The 25,692-nt window shown below is 43.3% G+C and overlaps 2 protein-coding genes and 1 long non-coding RNA gene across 6 annotated transcripts; 2 read left to right on the forward strand and 1 right to left on the reverse strand.

Annotated features, from left to right (window-relative positions):
• Positions 1-2,084: 2,084 nt before the first annotated feature.
• Positions 2,085-4,190, forward strand: LOC149987447 (uncharacterized). The gene is made up of 2 exons (XR_016498356.1): positions 2,085-3,621; positions 3,858-4,190. It is a non-coding gene; the product is annotated as an uncharacterized LOC149987447 (long non-coding RNA).
• Positions 4,191-6,693: 2,503 nt separating this feature from the next.
• On the reverse strand, positions 6,694-9,620 carry LOC112294949 (uncharacterized). Its single transcript, XM_024545965.3, has 7 exons — positions 9,069-9,620; positions 8,848-8,969; positions 8,503-8,606; positions 8,148-8,373; positions 7,712-7,856; positions 7,469-7,596; positions 6,694-7,362 (listed from the first exon to the last, which is right to left on the reverse strand). Exons 1-7 carry the CDS (start codon positions 9,250-9,252, stop codon positions 6,988-6,990), a joined length of 1,284 nt encoding a protein of 427 aa, XP_024401733.1. The 5' UTR covers positions 9,253-9,620; the 3' UTR covers positions 6,694-6,987.
• Positions 9,621-11,294: 1,674 nt separating this feature from the next.
• Positions 11,295-25,309, forward strand: LOC112295203 (brefeldin A-inhibited guanine nucleotide-exchange protein 5). Of its 4 annotated transcripts, none has more exons than XM_090244153.1 (34): positions 11,295-11,682; positions 12,309-12,375; positions 12,876-13,125; positions 13,442-13,563; positions 13,934-13,992; positions 14,137-14,194; positions 14,383-14,470; positions 14,697-15,014; positions 15,458-15,516; positions 15,680-15,749; positions 15,866-15,934; positions 16,237-16,359; positions 16,715-16,768; positions 17,026-17,111; positions 17,324-17,420; positions 17,663-17,761; positions 17,861-18,088; positions 18,356-18,466; positions 18,882-19,066; positions 19,203-19,377; positions 19,674-20,104; positions 20,243-20,660; positions 20,892-21,131; positions 21,352-21,475; positions 21,623-21,771; positions 21,982-22,341; positions 22,483-22,649; positions 22,924-23,234; positions 23,394-23,536; positions 23,684-23,803; positions 23,936-24,072; positions 24,197-24,512; positions 24,734-24,829; positions 25,094-25,309. In XM_090244153.1, exons 1-34 carry the CDS (start codon positions 11,574-11,576, stop codon positions 25,154-25,156), a joined length of 5,502 nt encoding a protein of 1,833 aa, XP_090100279.1. In that variant the 5' UTR covers positions 11,295-11,573; the 3' UTR covers positions 25,157-25,309. The 4 variants fall into 4 exon arrangements, with proteins under 4 accessions (XP_090100279.1, XP_090100277.1, XP_090100278.1 ...); XM_090244151.1 differs by having other exon boundaries at positions 11,434-11,682; positions 17,321-17,420; positions 19,203-19,461; positions 23,382-23,536; XM_090244152.1 differs by having other exon boundaries at positions 11,434-11,682; positions 19,203-19,461; positions 23,382-23,536.
• Positions 25,310-25,692: the final 383 nt, after the last annotated feature.

The raw sequence follows: 25,692 nt of genomic DNA on the forward strand, positions 1-25,692 counted from the left end.
TTTGACCCAAGTTCGAATCCTGGTCATAGCGCTTTGAAGAGGGGTATAAAGGGAGCAACTACCGAGGCCGCCACGCACTCACTCACTCAGTTTTTTGAATCTCAGTGGCCCTGCCAAAAGTGGGCACTCACTCACTCAGTTTTTTGAATCTCAGTGGCCCTGCCAAAAGTGGGCACTCACTCACTCACTTACTCTTTGGCTTCCAATTTGCTAAACAATCGTGTTGATATCGATGATGGATCTATTGATCGGTGCTCGCAAATCAAACTGAGGCTGGGATGCCGCCCACCGCATGAATTAAGAAAATATATATATATATATATATATATATATATATGTGAATGAGAGAGAGAGAGAGAGAGAGAGAGGGAGAGGAATCTAGTAGTAGTAGAGTTGCGCTGTGTGTCTCTCTGTGTGCCTAGCAAAGCCGTGCACCACACCGCGTCGCGATGTACACACACTCCTGCAAAACCCCGCAAGCCCAGCCCTGGGACAAACAAACAAATGCAGCACCAGTTTTCACAGAGATCAATAAAGGACAGTACGAGGGCGGGGACTTGCTTTAACGCGAGCTGGATGTGGTGGCGCAAGCAGAGCATTGGTCGCTTCGAGTGGCGTGGGCAGTGAGTGTGGAAGCAGCTCGCGAGGGTCTGCAGAGTAGCACCTGCATTTGCTAAAGTGGGCCTTTCAGCCCTGTTGTTACTCCTGGCAGCTGCTGTTGCTGCAGCTCTGCTTGCTGTGAGCTCCCTGGACCATGCACGACTGCTGCATGCCCCTGGCAGCTTTCGAGATTGGCCATCGGTGGTTCGATATTGCTGCCGCTTCTTTCAAGCTTCCATGTGATCCTCATGGGGTGGTCACTCCTGTACAGTTTGCGTTACTAAGGGCAAAGCGCTTCTTCAATGGTTTGGGTTTGGTTGATTGCTACACAATCGGCTTTCTTAGTGAGGGTTCTCCATGGTTTGAGTGGTATGCACGTCAAGGTATGTTTGGGTGATGTGTTGTTGTGAGAACCGGCACATGGCCCTCTTAAATTTTGATTGCTCAGTAGTTATACATGAGGCCACTTTCTCATGTCACAAGAGATGACTCGAAAGATATCGCTCGTTTTAAAGGTAGATTTTTATTTTAAAATTATATTTTTTTTTGTTGATTTTGATTTTCCTTACAGAAATGAGGGGAAGGGGATGAAAAAAATGTGCAGAATCCTACTTTATTACCTGGATTAATATTGTGAAATACTGAAAAAGATAGTTTATGATTGGGGTAAGGTTCACATCTGCACTTTAATTTGTAAACACACCAATGGCATGAAGACCTCAAGAACAAACAACTTATCATCAAATTTACCACTTCTGTGTACTTTCAAGAGTCACCGTTTTTAGTATGATATCGTAAAGTTACCACGTACGGTAAGTGTAATTCATTGTTGGTTACTTTACCTTTATTTGCCATGTTTTAGTGATAACATGCATTGGAAAGGCATTGGGTACTATAGACAACAATTCAACTCAATGCCGCATATGGTACTTTCCCTCAAACGAACGGGAAGTGTATATTTGACAGTCTATATATGTTCAAATATGAGCTGCTTTCTACAACCACATTTACAGCTCAAATGTGCAACTTTCAATCGTTTCAAGTTGTCTGGGTTCAATACATGTGCCTCTACAATACTGTGGAGAACTGATCCCTCTCTTGTGTGTAAAGTTTACGCCACATCGAGCAAACTATTCACTATTTTGGTGATGAAAACCTGTTCTTAAGTGTCTGCACTGTCCAGCACATAAGGTATCCTGAACAATACAGGATGCGTTTCACACATGGCATTCGGACAAACGAGAGCTGGATCAATACTCTTCTACTGTCACTTTTTTGTCTGCAGGTGCCGAGCTCTGGAGACGAGCTCCGAAGTCGGAACTGCCTGCCAAAATCTCTTGGTTCGTGACGTGGAAACATTATCAGTGAGCACATTGAATTGGTCAACTCACTGAAGTATGTGGCGACACGAGGTTATCTACCGTCTCTGATGGCTAACCCTGACAAAGATCAAGTTTACAGTGGCAAAAGAATGGATCCTGGAATCACATCTGAAATGCCTCTCACTGAAGGCTTCACAAAACAGTGGGAGAGTTCACATCTCAAAGCATACAATTGTTAAAGTACAGAACGGCCATGACTAGGTTTTGTGTTTTGTGTGACTTGGATTTCAAAACCTCTTCTTCAGACCACGTCGGCTCTAGTATCGAGCGCTATTCAGTTTTCTATTTCTCTTCTTGGCAGTTACTAATAATTATAGAGGACTAAAATGATTGCGGCGTATGATTGTGAGACATTTGTACAACTAAGATCCTCTGTAGTGACTCGCAGCGGATGTGGGTGGTCGAAGGACTGAGCATACTGCTTCCAGAACTGAGCCGGGTGCATCTGAATATGACAATTTGTGGTAAACGAGGGAGGCACAGGTTTGCAAAACGTAGAGAATTTTTTTGCTCTCTCAGTGCTAGCATCTGGAAACTAGTTGGAGTCGAAAAACAGAACCTGTAGTCCCCCAACTGGATGCGAGAAATTGTATGTGAGACCTGCGAGGCGCACTGAGATTGACTCTCTGAATCATCTACAGTAATCGACAGTGTGTACAGTGACCAGCACGATAACGAGTCTGCAGTAATACACACGAGAGAACCAGTTGGGTTTGACCATTTCCAGTAATTCTATAAAAAACAGTCTTTCAAAAACATCCAAATATTTGACATCTTGAGTGCGCAGTGATTCAAACAATCTAAATCAACGAATTTTCAAGCGAAGTCTGGCTCTTGCTGTGGACCTAACCACTAACCTCCGCCAGATTAATATTCCTGACCTCAACCATCGCAGTCATGGGTATTCAGAATAACTTGAACTTTGGATCACAGATCATTGTGCTTTAAGACGCAATTTCGGGATGTTCCGATAGTGCAGTACCCCCTCGTCACGATGGTGATGGCCAGCTGCTTCTCGAGTCTTGACCACGGTACCACGTTAGACGGGGATTCAAGGACGACGTACAGTATATTTTTTCCGGTGACTCCCACCACTCATCCAATCCTCGTGTTCGAAGAATCTGCATACAAGAGGCCGTACGAAGTTCTGCAGATCGAAACGGCCTGAAATGTGCCCCCGTCAGGTACCACCTTTGTTTCCTCTCAGCAATCAGTCCAGCAAGCCGCTTCGTCTAAGACAGCTTCAGATTTAAAGCCATGCATTCTTCTTTAGTGGGAAAATCAGTTCCACACTGACCTGCAGTAGTCGACGAGGCTTGATGATCTGTTGGGCTATCCGTGGTTGAGATCGAGTACCCTTCTCAGCGGCCCTTCCAACTGACTTGGAGGTTTACAATGGTTAAGACTTCCATATGCAGACTGCTCGTGGATCCCACCTGCGTTGGGAAAAAAGCCACAAAGTGCTTGAGCTCCAGTGGCGTGGCTGGGTTGATTTGCTTTTATGACTGCGTAATCCGTCAACATGTGGTGAGTCAAGGGGAGAGATTGGCACCAACTCTCACGCATTACAAGCCATTCTCAATCCTTTTCGGACCGTCAGGAACCTGGCGCTTAAATTCCACTTCGAAACACACAGCTGGTGGGAAAACCTCTAGATTTGTCTCATGAGCTGATTTATTATCGCCGCTTTATTAGTACCAAGACCAGTACACATGATTTGTCGCTCCCTGATTTGCAGTGCATGCATTGGAGCCCTTTTCTGGTAGACCTGTTGAAAATCAATCAAGAGAGTTAACCATTTGCTGTTTTTTCTACAACCTCTTTAAAAAGCTGTTTTGACTTCGATGATAACCTTGTGCGTTGATATTGATCCAGGGGGCTGGATTAGTAATGACTCATTTCACGGTGACTTCAGATGTCTTTAAAAATATCGCCACTGCAAACCGACTTACACATATCAGTGCTGAACTTTTGTGAGTCCTCCCCGGCATACACTCCGACTCTCATAAAGGGTGTTAGAAAAATTGGGATCACAAAAGTGTTGGCACAAGCTCCACATGAGTGGAAAAGGGCTCCCAAGGATCTTCAATGCGGAGTGTGATTTTTGCATGTGGGTGCAAATTCTGAAACAGAGGAGGAGGTCTTCATGACCCCAGTTTGTTTTGTGGAATAACTGGGGCTGCAATAAAAACCTTCTTTCAACTTGCAGATTTGTCTTTTTGTATTTCTCCAACAGTTTTTCTGATGAAACATGGTTCTGAATATTGAATAATAGCACGAACGTGCATGTTCACTTGTGTGTAATTTTCTAGACCATTCTGAGAATAATACAATATGACAGGGTGCATTCAAGTCGTCAATTCCTGCACAGAAATGGCGCAAAATTCAGTAAGGGGTTGGTTTTCTTTGACCCCTCCATCAATATGTACAATCTTTTATCATACTTGATAAAAATTACACAAAATGCAAGGGATGCATATTTTTAATGAAATTTCTAATTTTTTCAAAAGAAAAAAAAGAAAAAAAATGAAATACATGTTCACAGCATATTCACTTAAATATGTTAACATCACTTTTTAACTTTATTTAGTACACATGCTATTACTGTGAAGATGTAATCAATTATGATCTGAATTTTTAAAATCGAACATGTATTTTATATCTAAAAAGACTTAAATTTATTTTTGAATATTTTCAAAATTCTAAACTATAAATACATAAAATTCACAAATAAACACCCACTCCTATAAATTCTATTGCATGTTTTCTAATAAAGCACCAAGATCCAAATGTAAAAAAGAATATTAATTTATTATTTTTTATTATTTATTTTATAAAATTTTCTTTTCATTTTAAAAAAAAAATTGAACTTAGATATTCATAATTTTTACAAACACTGAAAAAATAGATATAAATAACTGACATAAAACAGGAAAAAAATAAAACTAAGAATCAATTTATTTTAATACATTTCTATGACTCCTTTATAAATAAATAAAAAAGAAAAAAGTGAATTATAAAAATTATTAGTTAAGAGAATTAGTGAACTAGTTAATTATTAACTAGTTCATAAACTAATGTTTGCAAAATTTCTAAGTTATTTAAATTGTCACAACCTTTATGACATTACAATCAAAATGAAAATCTTCAAAAAAGACCTTATCTTCTTTGAATAGATGGAAAGATATATTATGTCTACTTCTACATTTTAATATATATATATATATATATATGTATATATATATATTGTATTATTTAATTTTTAATTATATATATAAAAAAATAGAGATTATTTTGTGTAACTAAGTTAAAATCTTTGATGTTCTTAGAATGGACATTTATTTCTACAAATTTATTTTAAAGCTTTGTTTTGAAATTTTTATCAGATATTTTTAAAAGAAATTAGAAGCCAAAAAACTAGTTATGTAAATTACAATACTTACTAATTTATATCTTCTTATTGATCTTTAAATGAGACTTCCTACAAGATTAGTTTAGTTTTATTTTAGGAGAAAAATTAGGATATATATTTTTAATTTTTTTTTTATTATCATTATTAATATATTCTACAAGCCACCACAATAGCAAAGTTCATACAAAGTTCATATTCAACCACATTATTCATTCTCAAAAAAATTATGGCATCTATTTAGACCGTATTCGTAGAATGTACTAAATTTAGAAATATTAAATTAAAAAAGCTTCTGTACAATCATTATGCAAGAAAAACTTATTATCTTCATCAAATATGGTTGTGTTTGAACAGAAAGCAATATGTGTTACAATTGTTTCTTACATAATTTTTTTTGTAGAGTCTAGTCTTATCTAAATCCAATTCAATCACACAAAATTACAAAGTCTTATGATTGATATCTTTAATGACACAACTCAAACTTTATCAACTTGTAAGCATTTAGTTTTAATAGCGAGTTTTTTTTTTTTTTTTTTTTTTTTTTTAGTTTATATTTCGAAAAATGAATAAATAAACAGAACAGTCCGTCTAAGATTTAACATCTATATGCAAACTTCATCTGGTATTCAGCATCTATGTGCAAACTTGGATTGGATTTCCAATGGCAATGCTAACCTGTGTACACTTCTCCCAATTCGTAATCTGCTCATTCGATTCTATAAAAATTGAATCACTTTGTAACAGACTGATCGACAAGATAGTAAAAACTCCAGACCTCAATTTTAGAAAACCATTTGTGGTACTCAGAGGGCGTTCGAATCACCCACATCAAGTCTTTCCCTGCACAAGAGTGGATTACATGATCCAGCAATTAAACACAGAAGAGAGGAACACAACCACCAAAAGTTTTAGAACGCAGGACATTTTGTCGGTGTGTGTGCCAGTGCCAGTTCCAGCGCCAAATTCCTTGTCTGAGAAACATCTCCAATCCAAAGTTATACTCATGTTCTAATAGTGGCACATCGAGAGAGAAATGCCACATCAGATACTGCAAAACCAGCAAAGCGGGCAACTGATATTATTTAACCTGAGAATCTTTCACAGCGAACGGATCTGGCATGTTGTGGCAGCAGAAGGTGACAAACAATTTTCTTGGTTTACTGTGAAGTTGTTAATAGACGACCTACCAACGTAATATGTACATTTTCAGAAACAGAGAATTTTTTTCACTTGTACTAAACCCAACTGGAACGAAACGAGAGAACCCCGCAAGATGGAGTTGGTTGTGGAACAAAGATGTGCATGCAAAATTGCTGAAATTTTCAGTTTTCAATGAGATCTGGCCTGTTGTACAAGGGTGATTCACGTAGAAAAGCCTCACATGCTACTGTAACCAGGTCGAATAGGTTCTGCCAGAATAGTCTTTCAGTAGCAGTAATGACTCATGTGTACTCCCGTTGGGCTATTAACACCCTTGAATCTAAACCCGGAAAGTTTGGAGGACTAAAGTAGATGCCGCACAAAATTCTCTGGAGATTTTCAGGCAAGTGGAGACCGATGGGTTAACTAATAAGTAAAAAAAAAAGTCTATCGCTATTTGTACATACCCAAGGGATTCTTCTTGTAGCTGCCCAAGGGGTTCCTAGACATGTTCCCATAGCTACCCCGGGGATTCTTAGACAGGGGTTCCTTCCCATAGCTGCCGAGTGGATTTCCAGAGGCTTTACTCTTGTTTTGATGAGATGAAAGAGTTTCAGGAGCTTCTGACGCGGGTGGATCGTCCTTCACGGTAATTGTTTCGACCTCAGACTGGGGCAAAACCGCTGCTGTGGAATCGATTAGTTCAGATGCAGGCGCAGTTACATCATCCGGCTTCACCTTGTCTAAAACTACCGTGTTCATAGCTACATCTACGTTGTCCTCCGCATGAACTTTATCCCCTGAAGTGCTCGCTTGTGTTTGTAAGGGCTGCAACACCAGTTCAGCATTAGCATTAGCACTTCATCAAAGCCTGTAATTACTTGAAAAGAAATAAAGAAGAGTCTTTCCTACCCTGATCCAGAATGCAACCAACCTGATCACTGGCCCTTTCGTCCGTCACGACAGGTTGCAGAAGACTCTCCAGCAACATTTCATCCGAATCTGCAGCTGGCTTTTCTGTTTTAATCATTTCGAGGATGGCTCTGTAGTGGTGGGATTGATCTGTAGCAACGAAATCCAGCAGTTGAATCCATTAGTACGGCAATCGGATTTGTAGGCAACAATATCTTGCACTTTACGCCTAGATGGACAAAATGACTTGTCACTTGATACGAACCTTGTGTTTTGTGACCAAGAGCATCCGAAAGGCGTAGTGGATTCAGTCTCTCCTCGTTCTTGAATTTCGATTTCACTTGTTTTCTTGTCCTTCCTGGGAACAAATTCTGTATCAACTCAAAATCTGTTCCAAATTGCTCCAGTGCCTGCATACGATGGGAACCCAAACGTCCATTAACTACAAAAACAGAAGATCCTTGAATAGCACATATGTAGTTCCGAAAAGGATAATAACATTTTGTTGAGTTATCGCATTAACTCCATATAACTCGGGGTGAATACGAATAGAGTAGTAGGGGTTGCAATGGTCAACATAGCGGACGCAGAGGAAAGAAATACGGTGAATTAATCCCATGGTCCACTATCGTCACGCGTCCGGAAAGTAAACTAATCACAGAAGACATATCTACAGCCAAAACAATCCTCCTGCATCACACCTTGTAAAACAAATCCGTGTCTTCTTGCTTCCACCTCTCCACGGGTGTTCGATTGGAATAAGAATTATAATTGAGCTTAGGTCTATCCTCCTCCACCCTTTGATAAGTATTTGTATCCTCTCGTGTGCTGGCTTGGGCACCCACCACCAAACTCTGTTGATTGATAACAATGCGCCCGTTCACGATCGTCACTTGAGGTGTCAAGATAGAAGCAGATTGGGCAGGCCTAGCAGACCAGAAGAAGTCAGCAAACCCAGATTCAAAATCTACGACAATCAAGAGACAAATCGTGTGAAAATTTCCAAAATGCAGTACCTTGCTGGACCAACAAGACTTGACAAACATAGAGGCTTACATATCCTGGTCTGCAGGAGTATTCCTGTCCTTTGATGCAGTTGTGGTGCCAGCACCTTTCTTATCTTTCCCTTTGCCTTTCTTGGCCGCTTCCTCCCTCGCTTTCTGCAAGTTCAAATGTTTCAGAACACTAATCCGACAACTGGAAGAAACAATACCTCACGATCAACGCAGTTACCATCCATGCTTGCTTGCTTCCTTCGGCCAAAATTGCGACTGAGTCATCTGCTCCCAAGAGAAGCCTAACAATTGCAAGGTAAGTCGAGCCCGATTATACACTGATGAACTCAGACACCACCATAAACGATTATACAATTCATCTCCCCCTCGAATTACAGAAACGTACCGCCCTCTCAATAGCCTCTGCCCTACGAATGATCTCCTTCATGGTGAGTTGCGACGGGTCCGACAAGTCCATCGATACCGCTTCCTTCATCTTCTTGAGCGAGACCGTCTTCGTCTCCACATCTGCCAAGTCCCATCCCCGCACACCAATTAAACTCTAACTCACGAATTCCCGAACCCTAGAAACGTTTTAAGCCAGAAAGTAAGTGCATACACGCATACCCTTCCTCTTGCCCGATCTGGTACGATGCACAATCTTGCGCTTCCTAGCAGCGCCAATCGGGCGAGCCTTCTTCAAAACTGACACTGGAGGCTCTGATTCCAGAGGCTGATTCCTCGCCATATCCTCACATTCTTCATCACCATCTGCTTCCTCAGCTGTCGCAACCGCCTCCTCGTCGGCCATCCTCGTCGCTTCCCGACGCTAAGCTGTTTCCCTCCACTCCCGAAGGCGCAATGCAAATGCACACGGATTCAAATGCAGCGACGGGACCAAAACCAATCTCAGGTCATTAGAATCGCTACAGTTCATCGCACACACGATCCACCCTCAGGATCAACCTCCCATCTCCATCAAACCATGCCCAGTCCTCGTCACTTGAGCAAATCTCGCCCCTTTCAAAAACCCCGAAACCCTAAATCTAGCTCTGACAACAACATGATTCACTCACAACAACAAACTTATTCATCGCGCTTCGTGGCAAGTGCTCGAAATCCGAGAGAGCATCCCAAACGACGATTAATGCGATAACGCCGATCAGAATTTGCGTCATCAATGAGTCCCCCCCCCCCCACCGCGACCAGAGCGCGTCGTCGTCGTCGGGCTACCCTAGACTGGACTTCGAGGAAGGAGGTAGGGTGGGAATGGATGTACTATTTACATCCATTTATGGATGAATTACGTTTTGTGATGAACGGACATCTCAGGTGAGTGTTGAGAAAAGTTACATCCAGCCATCGCAGACAAGCCGAAGCATGTCTTTCAAAGAATTTATGAAAGTGAAAGGTAAGAAACAACTTTCGGTATTGTATTATAGTTTTATCTGTGTTCTGTTTTCAAAGAAAATAAACTTATTTATCTCATAGTTTTTAAACTTGTTTGAGAAAAAACAAATAGATATCATAAATGTACATGATGACTTATTATTAGCGGAAATCCACAACTTTGTAAAGTAATTGTTGTCAATGCATTACAGATAAAAAAATTAAATGTTATAAAAAATATATCTTAATTATTTATGCTTGTCAATCTCTTACACGATAAACAACCAAAATTTGATATGACAAAAAAACTAAGACTAAGAAAAATCAATGTAGAAAATATAATTAAATATCAGTAAAAAATAACTAGTGCCTATTTGATGCATAGTTTATATTTTATAAAATATACATATAGCTATATATATGAATAAAATTAGCTTTGATATCAACTTAATAAAAATATCATATTTTTATATATTTACTACCATTCTAAGATAAAAAATAAAAAAATACAATCAAATCCTTTACCTAAAACATCTAGACATGTATTAAAATGAGGTTCACATATGTTGGCTTCTACGATAAAAATATTTATTTAGTTATATAAAGACGAAATTACTATAAAAAAAATCCTAAACAAAATTTGTTTGAAGATTTTAACTTAAATGAGATTTTCTTTTACACTGTTGTATCTATCATATAATTTATTACAACTCTTTTTTTGTAATTTATTAACAGTTCTTTAATATCTATTTCATCTCTTGAGAAAATTATATAAGACTAGATAAGTATAGATAGAAAATCTTTTAAATTGCCACATAAGGAGGAATATATACATATATTAAAATTACATATGTTTATCTAATATAAATATATATATATATATATATATATATATATTTAAGGGTCATGATACTTCTATCAATTATTCTAATGAAATTAATCTATTAAAATGAATATTTAGAAGCTTGTTTTCATTGATGCTTCAAAAGCTTTATGATTTACATATATTGTATTGTTTCAGATTGATTTTCATGTACTTGGATTTTAATATCAGAATACCTTAAAAATTATTTGTTTAGTTGTAATATAGCAGTTAAAAAAAATAAATTTCTGCCAAAAAATAATAAAAAAAACCCTCAACAAACCGAAAAATAGTAAATTTTTTTATGTTTTCTTAAATTCTAATTATTATTTTCTCATTTATCTTATAATGATGAATGCAGAAAAAATAAAAATAAAATAAAAAATCGAAACTTTCAAACTGGTGATGTATATTAAATTAATTCGAACTGTATCATGCATAAATTTTAATTAAAAATGAGTTAAGTAGTTATAAATGAGAGGATGATAATATGACTATTTTGGGGACCTGAAACGACACCTGGGTCGGGACGTGGATGTGCCCGGCCGGGGGGGGGGGGTGTTATTTGCCGCCCAGACCCTCATTGCTATCAGACCTTCGCCGCCTTTGAGCGGGGGCCGATTGAAGGACGCACGCACGCATGCACGCACACTTGCTTGCCTCTGCGTGGTCTACTACACCACGGATGCTGACCAATCGCGTCATTGCCTTCGCCTTGTTGCCCGACTTTAGTGTTAATATTTATTTTTCATTTTTATGTTTTTGTTATTTTTGTTTTTGAACATTGGCGGAAAATTTGGAGCTGGTCTACGTCTTATGGGGAGAGGAATTCAGTTCGGGGTTATGAGAGTGGAGGATTGATTTAGAGCAAGGGTGCAACCATGGCGGAGGCCGGGGGAGCCTTCGTGACACGCGCGTTTGAGAGCATGCTCAAGGATTCAGCGGGTCGCAAGTACGGCAGCTTGCAGATTGCTCTCAAGGCGTATTTAGGTGAGTTGTAGTTTCTGGCGATCCGAGTGGTTTGGTTTTCGCTCTGTAAATACGCTGTTGAGAGGTGTGACCTAGTAGAGTGCTGGGAACATCTTCTTGTCTTCGGAAGACTGTGAGATTTCGAAACGAAAACAGAGTGTGCTTGCGGATCCGATTGAAGTTGATCAATATCGTACCTTTTCGATGGCTGCGTCAATTACTGCTATTCACCATCTGTACCCTGCAATCACGATGAGTCCCGCAATTTCATGCCAATGAAATGTTTACTGGAATTATATTTCGTCAGGACATTTAATCGTTGTCCCTACCATGTGCACCTCAGCCAAAGGATCCATTGCTTTCCGATCTATTCACGGGTGACATATTGAGTGAATAATTCATCAGCTGAATACGAGCAACGTTTTTCGAAATATTCTGGGGATTGATTTCGTGAAACGTGTAAGGGAATTCGATTGGTTTTTGGATGGTGGCGAATTTTCAAGAAGTTGGAGGAAAGAACGTTCCAAGCATCGGAAAGCGTGGCATATTGAAGCATACTCTAGCCATTCTTCATAGTGTTCCGTATACAACAGACGTGGTTTCGTCGATTCGTTGCTAATTCGGGGATTTTGCTTGTACGATTGCAGACAGGAAACCTGTGTCACCATCGCCTGCACCCCAAGAAGAACCCGAGCCCATTTTTCGGGATGAAATGTAAGCTCTCGGGACTCTGTTTTACCCTCTACTCCTTGTATCCTCATTATTTCTCAGTTTCTCAGTTTCATCAGGCGCTGGCTGTAAGTGGGACAGAATGCGAACATGAAGTTGAGTTTGGTTTGATCAGAGTTGTTGTTCGGTAAACTTGGAAAGTGCCAGTGGTAGGCGCCTTCGTGGTTTTTCCTAGAAGGCGCTGGAAAGGAAGGAAAATTGTGCCTAGTAGGAAGGGGGAGTGGTTTCCACACATCACGTTGGGTTTTTCTATTGTGTACATTGGGCCATTTCTGTAGAATTAGGTGAAGTGATCAATCGTCCAGGAGAGTCCATCGGTCGAATCTTGTTCTTTCTGAGTAAGCCTGTGTTCCTAAGCTGATGCGGGCAGTACACAATGTTGCTTTTCTCTACTGGAGGGTCGTCCCAGTCTTCGGTTCTTCCTTGTGGACCGGCAAATCGGCACTTTCATTGTGCTTCTGGTGATGTGCGAGGGTTGAATGCAGATCTGTTGTCCAAGGCAATGTCTCGGAAGGTGATGCGTCTAGTCCTGAAGAAGGCGACGAGAAGGTTGTGCAGACCAGCCCGGTCGTATCGCCTGCCAAGCCAAGTACCGGACAGTCGGCTGCGGCAGCCTTATCTGAGGCCGGACATATGCTAGATGGTTCGGAAGCAGACTTGGTGATCCTGCCCTTGCGCCTGGCCTTTGAGACGAAGCAGTCCAAGCTCATGGAACCAGCTCTGGACTGTCTGCATGTAAGATTATACACCTGCTCAACGAGGGGTGAGTCGGTCACCCTTACGAGGACAATGTGGATTGCATATGACATCGTCAAGTAGTTTGTGTGCGTGATAAAGTGGTGAAAATTTTGCTTTGTTCTTTTCTTATTTCCATAGGTTAAGTTGCATGATGAGCCGGCCATGGAGGGACATATATTGTGCGGGCAGTTTATTTAACTGTGTGTGAGTAACCCGAAAAACCATACACTACTAGCGATGTGCAACAGTCGGCGGCTTTGAAAGAGTAGTATTTCAGCCTGAACTGACCGTCTGGTTGGCACAATGTGTGTAGAAACTTATATCATACGGCCATTTGGTGGGAGAAGCTGGTGTGGAAGGAGGAAGGAACGCCCAGTTGGGAACTGAAATTGTGAACATGGTCTGTGCGTCTGCTGACACCACTGCACCTGACAGGTAATATCTGCCTTGGGCTGTTTGTTATGTTCGTAATTTTTGCTCGGGAAGGAGGCCTGCAATAATTTCTAGTCTGTCTGTGTGTGTAATCTGGGGCACGCATTCAGGTGTGTGCACGAAGTCACTCTGTATGTTTGGATTGCAAGTCACTGGCTGCGTTTCGTAATCAGTCGCTGCTATTCCAGTAGGAAACTTACAGGCCTGCTTTGCAGATCACCCCGACCTGGTTTACAGTTCAGGCTTTAGTTTTAGCGATGTAAGTGTATGTGCCGAAGCTTGATATTGTTTGGTTGAATTTGGATGTCGTGAATTGTGGCTTGAAGAGGACATTTACGATGTGCTCGCTTGTGTGGTCTACTTTGTGGCGCAGTTTGGTTCTTCAGGTCATCAAGGTGCTTCTGACAGCTTTAGCTTCACCAACCTTCCAAGGTACTTGCCCACTTCCTATAGTTCAAATGAGGTGTGGCAGGCATTTTGTGTTGGGGCCTATACAGTTCCAGACGAGAATGAACAACGGATGTCGTTTAAAGCTGGTGTGGGTCTAACTTGGTCCTATTTGTCGCGAAATTGCAGTGCGTGGAGAATGTTTGTTGACTGCTGTTCGAACGTGCTACAACATCGTTTTGAGCAGGTAGGGTACATGAGCAAGGTAGTAACCATCAGAAGTCGCGGTAGCCAGCACTGGCTGGTGAGAAGTGGTCTATGGATACTAGCGTTGTTTTTCGGGTTACATCATCGTGAGTCACAATTGCTCATGCATATGATTTCGATTTTTGCGTTGTGATTACCTCCAGTGATGTGCTCGTTTGTGGAATGCAGCAAGAATCCTGTGAACCAGGCGACTGCCAAGGCAACTTTGACACAGATGATCAACATCGTTTTGAGGCGCATGGAGTCTGACATAGAGGTGATGGTGTGGATGTATATGGAGTTAGTTAGTGGGTCAGGTTGTGGAACAGAGTAGATCATGGTGATTAACTATTTCCCGAAGTCGTGTGATTGGTGTTGGCGATTTCAGAGGTGCTATAGGTTTTCTCGCTGTCGCTGAATCTAGTGTTCATTGGCATCATATCATGCACACCAAATTCATGTCCACTGTGCTTTTATTTGCTAAGAATCCGCACTTTGTGCAGGCTGGTAAGAATGTGCAATCACCATCGGCACAAGCATCTGACGATGCATATGCTAACACCTCCAACGATGAAGGCCCAGTTGCGTCTTTGAGTGGGAATCTTCCCCACGAAGACGATGGGCAGAACACAGCAGAGCCAGGATTGGTGTACAGCAGGACTACCACAATTCATATAGACCCAGAATCTGGGGAAGCAAGGAATGCGAGCACAGGGAAGTCGATGGAAATGTCTCTTCAGTCACTCCCAACAGTGCCAAGCACCCCTCCACCAGTGTCAATTGCGGAGTTTCAACATTTGGCTACCAAATCCGATTTCAAGGTTTGTGAGTAGCAATGGTGCTTTTAAAGGAATTATTGAAGGCCAGAAGCGACCACACCCTTGATCCTGTTTAAGATGACAGCACTGTGCTGCTGCTTTGAAGTGTTCTTAATGGTTGTCAACAAATTGCAGTTTCTAAGTGTTTCTGGGCTCTTGATTTCCTGCGTCGATTCTGTGTTCATTTCTATGATTTGTCGTTGTCGGTGCTGTGCTCCTAAGCAGATTGTTTACTTCTTGAATCGGTTTAGGTGCTGTCTTAAGCGCATACGAGGGGTGCGTGTGCTTTGTGTATGTAGTTTTGGGTGAAGGTGCAAAGCACATGTCACATTGTAGAAGTAATTGTGCAGGGTATGCAGCTTAGCTGTTGCTGCGGTACAGTGTACGTCATGCTTTTCTTGTCTGAGAAGGACTCACGTCGGCTTGTTGCCGTGTTGATTTTGCAGGGTATTGAAGCTGCTTTGGAGCAAGCAGTAACTCCTGAGGGAGCAATCAAGAACCATGAGTGCGTACTCTTGAGTCACCTTGTGAAGGGCTGAAATAGTGTTGAACAGGGCAGTGGACATTGGTGGTGGTGTCGTGAAACTGTGTGGTCGTGCTGTTGAAATCTTTCCTGATATTGTGTCATCTACGTATTGACTTGGTGTGCATATTTCGAATCATGACAGTGAGAAGGACCTGGATCTTTTGACTTTGGGCCAGAAGGATGCTCTTCTTGTCCTCCGCACTATCTGCAAAGTAAAACACTTCCGTCCATTCTCATATCGGCCTTTTTGTTTGATCTCTTGCAATGCCGGAAGTGGAACATGGTGATGTCATTGATGATCTAAGCGTGCAGGATTGCGCTCGTGCAGATGGCTATGAAGGGTGGAAGTGATGATCTGTTGAGTAGAACCAAACTACTTTCTTTTGAGCTGCTCCAGGTCTGCTTTTGTTGTGCAATTTGATCGTGTGCGGTTGTTACGGAGATGAAGCTGTGGTATAAAAATCTCGTCAGATTTGTATTGTGGGTTGAGGGTACATGAAAGTTCGCGGAAGATGTAAATGCATTTATAACGTAATCATTCCGCTGGATGCTTGTGATTCATTGTTGCCATGTGGTTATGGATGGTTAGGCTGTGTGGCCTTGTTTGAAGTTATCCATAGGGAGGTTTTGTTCATTTCCGGTAACAGCATTCAGATTTTGTTGGGCGTGTTGTGTAATGGACGCTGGTCTGTTGTGTAGGGATGCCTGGAAAGTGTAAGACATGCTTTCACGACGAACTTCCCTTTCATCGAGCTCGTGAAAGCGTACATATGCTATGCATTGTTGAGATCGTGTGTTTCGCCAACCGCAGCTGTTTTTCAGGTTGGTGCTCGAAACTAACTTCGTCGTTGGCTTCGTGACGAAAGCACGGCTGATGGGGTGGAGCAGTTGGATTAGGTGGTGAGTAGAACGCGTTGATAGAGTGCCGGTTTTGTCGAAGACGGTCTTTCGTCGGTCAGGCTGGGGCTCTGGTTGCTCATTTGGGACCAGTTTGCAGACATGAGCGGAGGTGAAGAAGAAACTTGAGAGCAGGCATCATGTTTGGGTACTTGATGTGTTCGGCTGGGACAATGTGGTATGGTTAGTGGTATGAAGTGAATGCGTCTACACTAGTGTTGGACGAGCATTGTTGTTGAGGCTCCATAGTTGCTAATTCTATGAGTGCTTGTGCTGGCAGCTCGCTGTGAACATCCTTCTGATTATGATGCAACGCTACAGAGAGAGCCTCAAGGTGAAATTGCGGCACATCTTGCTCGTAGTGACTGTCAGTTGACTTAAAGATTCGCAGATTCGTTGTAATAGCTTCAGCAATGTGCCAATGCGTGTCGGTTTCATGTGTTGAATGAGCTGTAAAGATGAACATGTTGGCACATTACAAGGTGTACCTCAGCCGTTGCAAACCCGTAATGTTCCTGATTAGGTGCTTGGAAGCGTCGTCGCAAAGCTTGTCATCCATGTTGTTTATGACAAGTTGGGATTATTGTGCAGGCGGAGTTGGGAATATTTTTCAACTTGATTATCTTGCGGTCCTTAGACATCGACTGTCCTCTTCATCAGAAGACAGCAGTCTTGAAGTACGGTTCGATTTATTGAACAACATAGTTAGGGAATGCACGTTTGTTCTGAAGCTTCGCAAATATTTTGATTGATTGCGATGTCGCGTTGAAAAGTTTGGTGATGATGTGCGTGTGGTACAAACATGATGACGGCTTGACTGACAAGACAGGGTTGAGCATCCTCCGGGTTTGCGGTACAAGCTGATCGAGTGTACTCTGTGATACAGCAGATTGCTGGAGAAGGCTTGCAAAGACCCGCAGATGCTGGCAGACATTTTTGTGAACTATGATTGCGATCCGGATGCCACGAACTTATTTGAACGCATGGTACGGAAGGGAAAGATGTTACTAGGGCATATTTGTTGGTGTTGAGACCGCCAGTGGCCAAGTAGAGCAACGTATGATATTTTTGTTGTTGACGAGTGGGAGCAGGAAGATCCTCCATATTGTTTGATCAGAAAAGTGTGTCGGCTAGATGTCGTGGTCCATTGTGCATTTTTGAGCTTGTCGACATTGCAGCAAATCTGACTTTTGCGGTTGGGGTTATACGCTGTATGCATGTGATGAAGGTTAATTCCCTATCGCGACTCGCTCAAGGAACAGTTGGTGGAGATCCCAATGCTGCAAATGCCTTGCAAAGCATTGCATTGAAAGCCTCAGCCCTTCAGGTGAGTGGTTCGTGCAGATGTATAGGCCATGTGTACGTTTTCCTCGATGGCATGGTTGGGTGCCTGATATGTCGCTTTGGTTTGTGTGTTGATTTACAGTGTATGATATGCGTTCTAAGGTCACTCGGAACGTGGACATCAAAACAAAGAGGGAACAGGCCTGTGTTTCCTGACTTTTCTGTTGCTGAGGTGGAGGTCCATGTCGATGGGGTGAATGGTGATGGTAGTGCTGTTGAAATGAAAGATGACACGAAGCCTGCGACTCAAGCGGATGAATTTGAGAAAGCAAAAGCTTTGAAGGTCACTGTAGAGAGTGGTGTTTCCAAGGTAGTCATGGAACAGAGACATTGATTCATGGATGGCATCAGGCTTTTACCTTGAATGTAGAATTTTTGAATGGGGTGGTACCAGTAGTGATGCAATGGCTACGAGTAGTGAGACAATTGTTGGGTTAGAAAGGACGTTTTGTTGGTTGTTGGTGAGTGGCTGTTTACACTCGGTAAACATGGCGTTGTCTGTGCATCTTTCAAGTATGACATGTAGGGATTGAGCAGGGTACTTGTGGTAGTTTTGACAAATGATCTGTTTGCACAGTTCAATGTGGAGTCGTCGAGTGGGATGAAGTTCCTTTTCGAGCATAATCTGGTGGCTAAGGAACCGAAAGCAGTTGCTCAGTTTCTGAGGGAGTCACCAGGGTTGGATAAGGTACTTGTTTTTGTGCAGTTGGATTATGAATCACACCAAGACTCACATGGTCCTGTCAGTCTTTCTGATTCTCCTTTTGTACCTGCACGGCACACAGCTCCCCAGGTCAGAGTAATTTGTAACCTGAGGACAGGACAAGGTGAAGGGAATCCTGATTGTAGTTGTTGATGTTTTTCTTGTTGTAGTGGTGGTGGTTAAATTTGATAAGGGTATGTACTTGACGTTCTGAGGACTGCCTGATAGTATTTTTGGCGGGAGGTGGGTTTGTGTTGGGACGATCCTGGTCATGTATTGTGGTGTAGTGTAAAGGTTGTATCTTCGTATGGCTCGGCACTGTTTAGGTAGACTTGAGCATTTCAATAGTGCAGTGTTCTAGTAGGTGTGGTTGTGACGTGTCTGGGTTTCACTGCTGCAGACAATGATTGGCGACTACTTGGGGCAGCACGACGAGTTTCCGTTGGCAGTGATGCACGCGTATGTTGATGCACTGAATTTTAGTGGCATGAAGTTTGACAAAGCTATTCGGATGTTTCTGAACGAGTTTCGACTTCCTGGCGAGGCGCAGAAGATTGATCCCATCATGGAGAAGTTTGCAGAGAGGTAGTTTTGCAGCGTGGCTGAGTAGTTATGATTTGTAGTTGGCGACAGGAAAGGTCTCGGTCTGAATTTACGGGTTGAGATGAGGTTGCAGTTGGTTTGGACGATGGGTGTCTGATATGCCTGCATTGCCACGCAGATATTGCCGCGATAACCCAAATTTGTTCAAGAACGCAGACACTGCGTACACACTGGCATACGCTGTGATCTTGCTAAATACCGACGCCCACAATCCAATGGTGACCAAGAAGATTACCAAGTCCGACTTTGTGCGCATGAATTCATCCAGCGACGTGGATGAGCATGCTGCTCCGGTAGAACACCGCCCATGGCCAGTGGATACACAGACATTGATTGCGAACATAATTGTTGCTGTTGACGATCCTCGGTCCAGAATCGTGAGTCGTTGGACGTGGTCTCAGAAAGTGTGAAATTTGGCTAGGGACTGGCGAGGTTATTGAGGCTTGGTACTCTGATAAGAGATCATGTATTGGTCGGAACAGTGTGGCGACGCGGCCCAAAATGGTGCGTTGCGACTTGTTGGATTTAACAATGACAAGTATTGCGAGAAGTGCAGCGCAGCTAAGTTGTGTAACTTACCGTCTGTCAGGAACTTTTGGAAGAAATATACGAATCTATTGTTGGAGAGGAGATTAAGCTGAAGGACGAGAATTCTAAGCGGGAAAGGTCGGAAGAGAGAAGGTCTCTGGTGAGTACATTGAATCTTGGTGGATTTGGAGGAAGAGATGCAACGGATATAAAGAAAGAGACCGACGAGATAATCGTGGTAACGCAGTCGATATTCAAGAAAGCAGGGTTTAAGAGAGGGGTTTTTCATAAAGCAGAGCACGAAGACCTGGCTCGTCCAATGCTGGAAGCCGTTGGGTGGCCATTGCTTGCAGCGTTCTCTGTGACGATGGAGGACAGCGACAACAAGTCTCGAGTTCTACTGTGCATGGAAGGGGTTCGACTGGGCATACACTTAACAAAGGCCCTGGGAATGGAGACCATGCGTTATGCATTTCTGACGTCGTTGGTGAGGTTGGTGTCTATCGTTGGAAGTCTAGTGGCATTGTGAGTAGCGGTAATTGGTGGGTACGTGAGGTGTTAGAAGCTTTCATATTGCAGCATGCAGGTGAGGCTAATAGTTGCATATTTTTGTTTGGTTTACTCTTGCAGGTTCACGTTTTTGCATACACCACGGGAGATGCGGTCGAAGAATGTGGAGGCTTTGAAGACACTGCTGTCAATGTGCCAGAACGAGCCAGAAGCGTTACAAGACACATGGAATGCTGTTTTGGAGTGCGTGTCAAGGCTGCAGTTCATAATCACGACTCCGGGCATGACTTCGACCCTGATGCAGGGTAGCAACCAGATATCGCGGGACTCTTTGTTGCTGTCGTTGACGGAGCTGACTGGGAAGGCGACGGAACAAGTGTTTGTGAACAGTGTTCGGCTGCCAAGCGATGTGATTGTGGAGTTTTTTGCAGCTTTGTGTGGCGTTTCAGCCGAAGAGTTGAGGCAGTCTCCTCCACGCGTGTTCAGTTTGACGAAGCTGGTGGAGATCAGCTCGTATAACATGACACGAATTCGAATGGTAAAGTGAGTGATGTGAGGGTGATGGCATTGAGCATGGTAGAAATGTGCACAGGGGGTTGACGAGGTATGAGTGGTCTTCGAAGGTTTGATACGGCATGGCAAGTGCAAGGAGGTAGCCTTGGCGGTTGTGCGGTGGAAGTGTCGGAGGTAGTAGTTGTGATGATGTTTGCGTGCACACGTGACGGTAAGGGTGGACTGCGCTGACAGGGCACGTAAATTGGTGGTTCAGGTTTGGGCCAGAATATGGTCAGTTCTATCCGTGCACTTCGTTGCAGCTGGAAGCCATTCGGAGGAAAAGATTGCAATGTATTCAATCGACTCTCTTCGGCAACTTGCGGTGAAGTATCTTGATAGGGCGGAATTGGCGAATTTCACCTTCCAGAATGACATCCTGAAGCCTTTTGTTGTGATTATGCGGAACAGCAAGAACCCGACGATTAGAGCTCTTATTGTGGACTGCATCGTACAGGTAGCGTGTTATGCGGTGGGGTGCATTTGTGTGACACCAGTTCTTCCGAGTACGCGGTAGTTGGGCAATTCTCATGTGTTGCGTGAGTGAGTTTATGTGAGATCGGTTGGGTATCGACCTGGATGGTCTTTGAAGAAGGGTGTGGTATGGATATTATGTGATATAAGAACGCGAGAGCAATTGTGGAGGTTTCCGATACTGAGCAGTATGATGTTTTCAGATGTTCAAATCGAAGGTTGGGAGCATCAAATCTGGGTGGCGGAGTGTTTTCATGATCCTCTCCACTGCTGCGTACGATGACGTAGTATCCATATCCGACACTGCTTTTGAAAATGTGGAGCAAGGTAGTGTGTGCTGATGCGACTTTTATTGTTATGTCATAGAGACGTGAACATCATTGGACTTGAATGATGCAATGTCGGAAAGGCCATATGTGGTGAAGCTCGTGGTGGTGGCCTAAGCAGTGGTTAACTTGGTGGAGTGTGGTGCAGTTGTGCTGGAGCATTTCGATCAGGTGCTTGGAGATTGCTTCATGGACTGCGTGAATTGTTTGATTGCATTTGCAAACAACAAGATCAGTCCACAGACCAGTCTGAAAGCGATCGCACTTCTTCGAATCTGCGAGGATCGATTGGCAGATGTAAGTTGTCTGGTCCAAGCAGTCGTGGATACAAATAGCTGTCTGATAAGCGTAAATATGTTCACATGTTGGTTCAAGCGAAGGATGCGTGTCCGTCCAAGAGGTGTACTGTTTTGTGGTTTTTGTTTGAGCGGATGTTGCCGCAAAGCAGAAGGCTGTGGCGAAGTTAGTTTCCCATTCAAACTGGCAAGGTGTTGGTGGGTGTTGCAGGGTCAGATAGGTGGTGATGTTTGGAAAGTAGGAGGGAGCGGAGATCAACCAGATCTCGAGGTGGCGGAGTACTATTGGTTTCCAATGCTTGCTGGACTGTCGGATCTGACGTCGGATCCGCGAATAGAAGTTAGGAACTGTGCTTTGGAAGTTTTATTCGATCTACTGAAGGAACGGGGGAAGAATTTTTCTGGAGCTTTCTGGGAGATGGTGTTTCATCGTGTACTATTTCCCATTTTCGACCACGTTCGCCATGCTGGTAAAGATGGAGAGAAGCCTGCGTCTGCAGATCAGTGGCTTCGGGAAACTTGCATACACTCACTGCAGCTTTTGTGCGACCTATTCAGCAGTTTCTACAAGGTGCTGTCGTGCAACAGCTATGCTGGGCTGTGCTGGTGGTGCCGTGGTCGTGGGAATTGGATAGTTTTGGAGCGAGTTGTTGGAGGTAGTTCAAAAGCATTGGGAACATAGTCCTTACGGGGTTCTGTTCCTGGGTTGCAGGAGGTTTCCTTTTTGTTACCGGCATTGTTGGGGTTATTGCTGGATTGCGGTACTCGGCCCGATCAAACGTTGGCGGCAATTTCAATGGGGGCCTTGGTGCGATTGACTGAAGTTGGCGGACACCAGTTCAACGATAAGGATTGGACGACTTTACTGGACAGCATTCGGTAAGTTCTGCGACGCAGAAACATAGGCGATTATGAGGGATATGCACATAGGTGGGTCTTGTGCTTCTCGGTTATTGAGTCGATGGGCAAGTGATCCATGTCCTCTGCATCCTAGCGATGTACCCCCTGGGAAGGAGTTGGTATGCGGCTGGATGCGTGTTGTGAACATCGTGATAATTGGAGTCCACTGTGGGAACTGAGCCGTTTGTGCATGGGTGTGGAACGGATGGACAGGGGACAGAGTTTGCTGATAGTGGGTGTGGGTGTTGTACAGGGATGCATGTTACACCACGCAACCAGTGGAACTGTTGAACCCGGAGAGCATGTTGACGTTTGGGTCAGATTATGTTTCAGGACATAGGGCGCTATCGATTGCTGCCCCTCCATCAAGTATGCGAGGAGGTCATTGCTCACGCGGACAATCTGAGAGAGATGGAGGGCACTTTGACACCCACGATAACGGCTCGGTGGAAGGAACGCCGAAGAGTATGAGCAATGGCGACACATCAAAGACGAATCGTGGGATGAGTAATGATGCTATGGCAGATGATCGACTTGAAAGACTGAGTAACGCGGACTCTGAAGGTAGTGATCGTGGTGACAGCATGGCAATGCATGGTGGGTTATAATGAGAGATGTTGTGGAGGAGAGGGATGGGTTGAAGGTGGGCTTTTTAGGATGATGTGGTTGGTGCTGGTTGTGTTTTGAACTGGAAGCGTGATGTTTGTTTAGGTTCCGATGCAGGAGCATCAGTTGCTTCTCCGAGGGATGGCAAGGCAAGTGGACGGTCTTTCATGAGCAACGTGATGGATACGCTGTTGTTGAAGAACACGACATTCAGGAGTGTTAGAAGCAAGCCTGCGGATCATGTGCATAATTCTTTGCAGGTATTGTGGTGTGGAGCAGGGCATGGTCACTTTGTGTACTGCGGTTTGGGTTGAGGGGTTTTGCAGGCGCTTTACGTTGGATGTGCATGATGAATGCGAGTGTGATTTGGAGTGATAGGCGATGTGTTGAACGAGTGGAATGTGCAGGATGTGGATGAGGGCGATCAAGGTCCGGACGACAGCGAAGTGGAAGGGCTTTTGCTGCAGGATGTGAGGACGAAATGTGTGATACAGCTGTTGCTGTTGGGTGCGCTGGATAGTCTCCAAGTACGGTTCCTTGGACAAACTGGGTTGTGAAGGTGCTTTCATTGCTTCGAGGATCGCGAGTTGGTTGTGCAGTGCATAGACCCTGGTTGTTGTGATGATATTGTAAATATGTGTTTGCGTTGCGTTGGACAGAGGAATCACTGGCAGAGATTACAACCGTCACACAAGCGACTGGTTATGGATACTCTGTTGTCAATGGTGGATTTTGCTGCTTCATACAACAGCGACTCGAACCTTCGAAGTAGGATGCAGCACCTGTCTGGAGACAGGTGAGGTTTTGGTGGACGTTGAAGGATGTTTTAGCGTATGAGGTTGGTGGGAGGTTTACGAATGTAAAACGGGGTGACGAGAGTTGATTTTTACGGTAACATTGCGGTTGGGTTTGTGGTACAGGCCTCCTCCAAATCTGCTGCGTCAGGAGACGGAAGGCACGAAGATTTATCTTGCAGTGTTGAACAAAACTACAGCTGAGAGTGTTGATGAAGTGAGAGGTCATGAGAGTATGGAGCAGGGAGGTGAAGATCCCGAAAGTGGTGAGATATCGTGGAAGGGTGGGGAGCAGAAGCTGAGAGAGGAAGGTGAGAGGCAGTTGGTGTCATTTTGTGGGCACGTTTTGAAAGAAGTTGCTGCTCTACAACCGGGTCTAAGCGAGGCTGTTCTGAGTGATTTCCACCGAGCGCTTGATCTGCGATCAGCTGTGACTGCTGAGGTATGTTGGAGTGCGCAAGTGGTATTGAGGTTGTTTGATGTAGCGGGATTGGGAAGCTTGCTGTTGGAAGACGCTGTGAGCGTTGGATCCCCGGCGTTTGTGCAGTGGCCACTCTGTGAGACAAGCTGTGGTGGCGCCATTGTATGTCGTGAATGAAATGCGAGGGTAGTGAGTTAGGCTGCATGTGGAGAGGCTGAGTGTGGGAGCATTGTTTTGTGCAGGTGTTGAAGGCGATGAGAGACATGGATACGCTCCTATTCAAAAAGCACTTACCAGAGTTTTACCCTTATTTCACGAAGCTTATCTGCAGTGACCAGGTTTGAGCTTCTGGTTATGATTTGAGTGTTGGGATGGATATGTGGTATTTTTCCATCGTTGGGTTCATCGGTTTCTCTAAGTCTTGCTATTAATCTATTGCTTTCTCGCTCAAGATTTCGTTTGCAACGAGAGCCTGACATGTGTATGTTTGTCTGTGGTGTGCTGTTGGAGGTTTTTATTCAGTTATTTGGTTTATACTAGATGATTGTTGGTGATGAGGGTGTGGTGGAAGTTGCCTTATACAGTTGACGACATTTGTGCAGATGGACGTGAGGAAGGCATTAGGGAAGCTTTTTAGGGTGCAATTGGTGGCTCTTCTGCCCTGAATGTGGCTAGTAGCAGGGAGTAGAGTAATTTTTGAAGGTTGTGTTTTTGTGGATAGAGAAGCAGGTTATGGTGGCGTTGGACAATGATCCCTTGTAGAGTTATTGAGATGGAACCATTATTGCATTAAGAGTTTTTATTTCGTTCCTTCTGAATTGTTTTGTGATTGTTTTAGGCTTTGTTTTTGTTTTTGTTTCTGTGTTTATTTTTGTTTTGTTGTTATTATTATCATTTTTATCAGTATTTTGGCAGTTGTGGTTTTTTCTAAGCGTGCTGTTGTTTTAAATTTTTAGTATACATTTTTAGTATTATTATTATCATTTTTAGTTTTGTTGCTGATTATTATTTTAATTTTTTTGACGTCTCTTGAGCCAGTTACGTAATGGAAACTTTATGCAAGTATATTTTGTAGTTTTTGTCTTTTTTCACTCTCGAATTGTTTGTGGCTATGTTACTTATTGAGAATCAGTTGGATGAACCTATTGGTACATTCATGATATGTTTAATGTTGTCTGTAGTTTGGTTTTGATTCTTGCAT

Source organism: Physcomitrium patens, chromosome 18 (assembly GCF_059467195.1).
Source record: "Physcomitrium patens ecotype Gransden chromosome 18, ASM5946719v1, whole genome shotgun sequence".
In the NCBI taxonomy this organism is placed as follows: Eukaryota; Viridiplantae; Streptophyta; class Bryopsida; order Funariales; family Funariaceae; genus Physcomitrium; species Physcomitrium patens.

Excerpts from the sequence above, each read along its gene's own strand:
- LOC112294949 (XM_024545965.3), bottom strand. The coding sequence starts at position 9,252 with ATGGCCGACGAGGAGGCGGTTGCGACAGCTGAGGAAGCAGATGGTGAT. Across the intron at positions 8,374-8,502 it reads ACTCCTGCAGACCAGGATAT|GCCTGCCCAATCTGCTTCTA; the intron begins GTAAGCCTCTAT and ends CTGGTCTGCTAG. Across the intron at positions 7,597-7,711 it reads TCTTGGTCACAAAACACAAG|ATCAATCCCACCACTACAGA; the intron begins GTTCGTATCAAG and ends TCGTTGCTACAG.
- LOC112295203 (XM_090244151.1), top strand. The coding sequence starts at position 11,574 with ATGGCGGAGGCCGGGGGAGCCTTCGTGACACGCGCGTTTGAGAGCATG. Across the intron at positions 15,517-15,679 it reads GGAGCAATCAAGAACCATGA|TGAGAAGGACCTGGATCTTT; the intron begins GTGCGTACTCTT and ends GAATCATGACAG. Across the intron at positions 23,235-23,381 it reads GAGTAACGCGGACTCTGAAG|GTTCCGATGCAGGAGCATCA; the intron begins GTAGTGATCGTG and ends ATGTTTGTTTAG.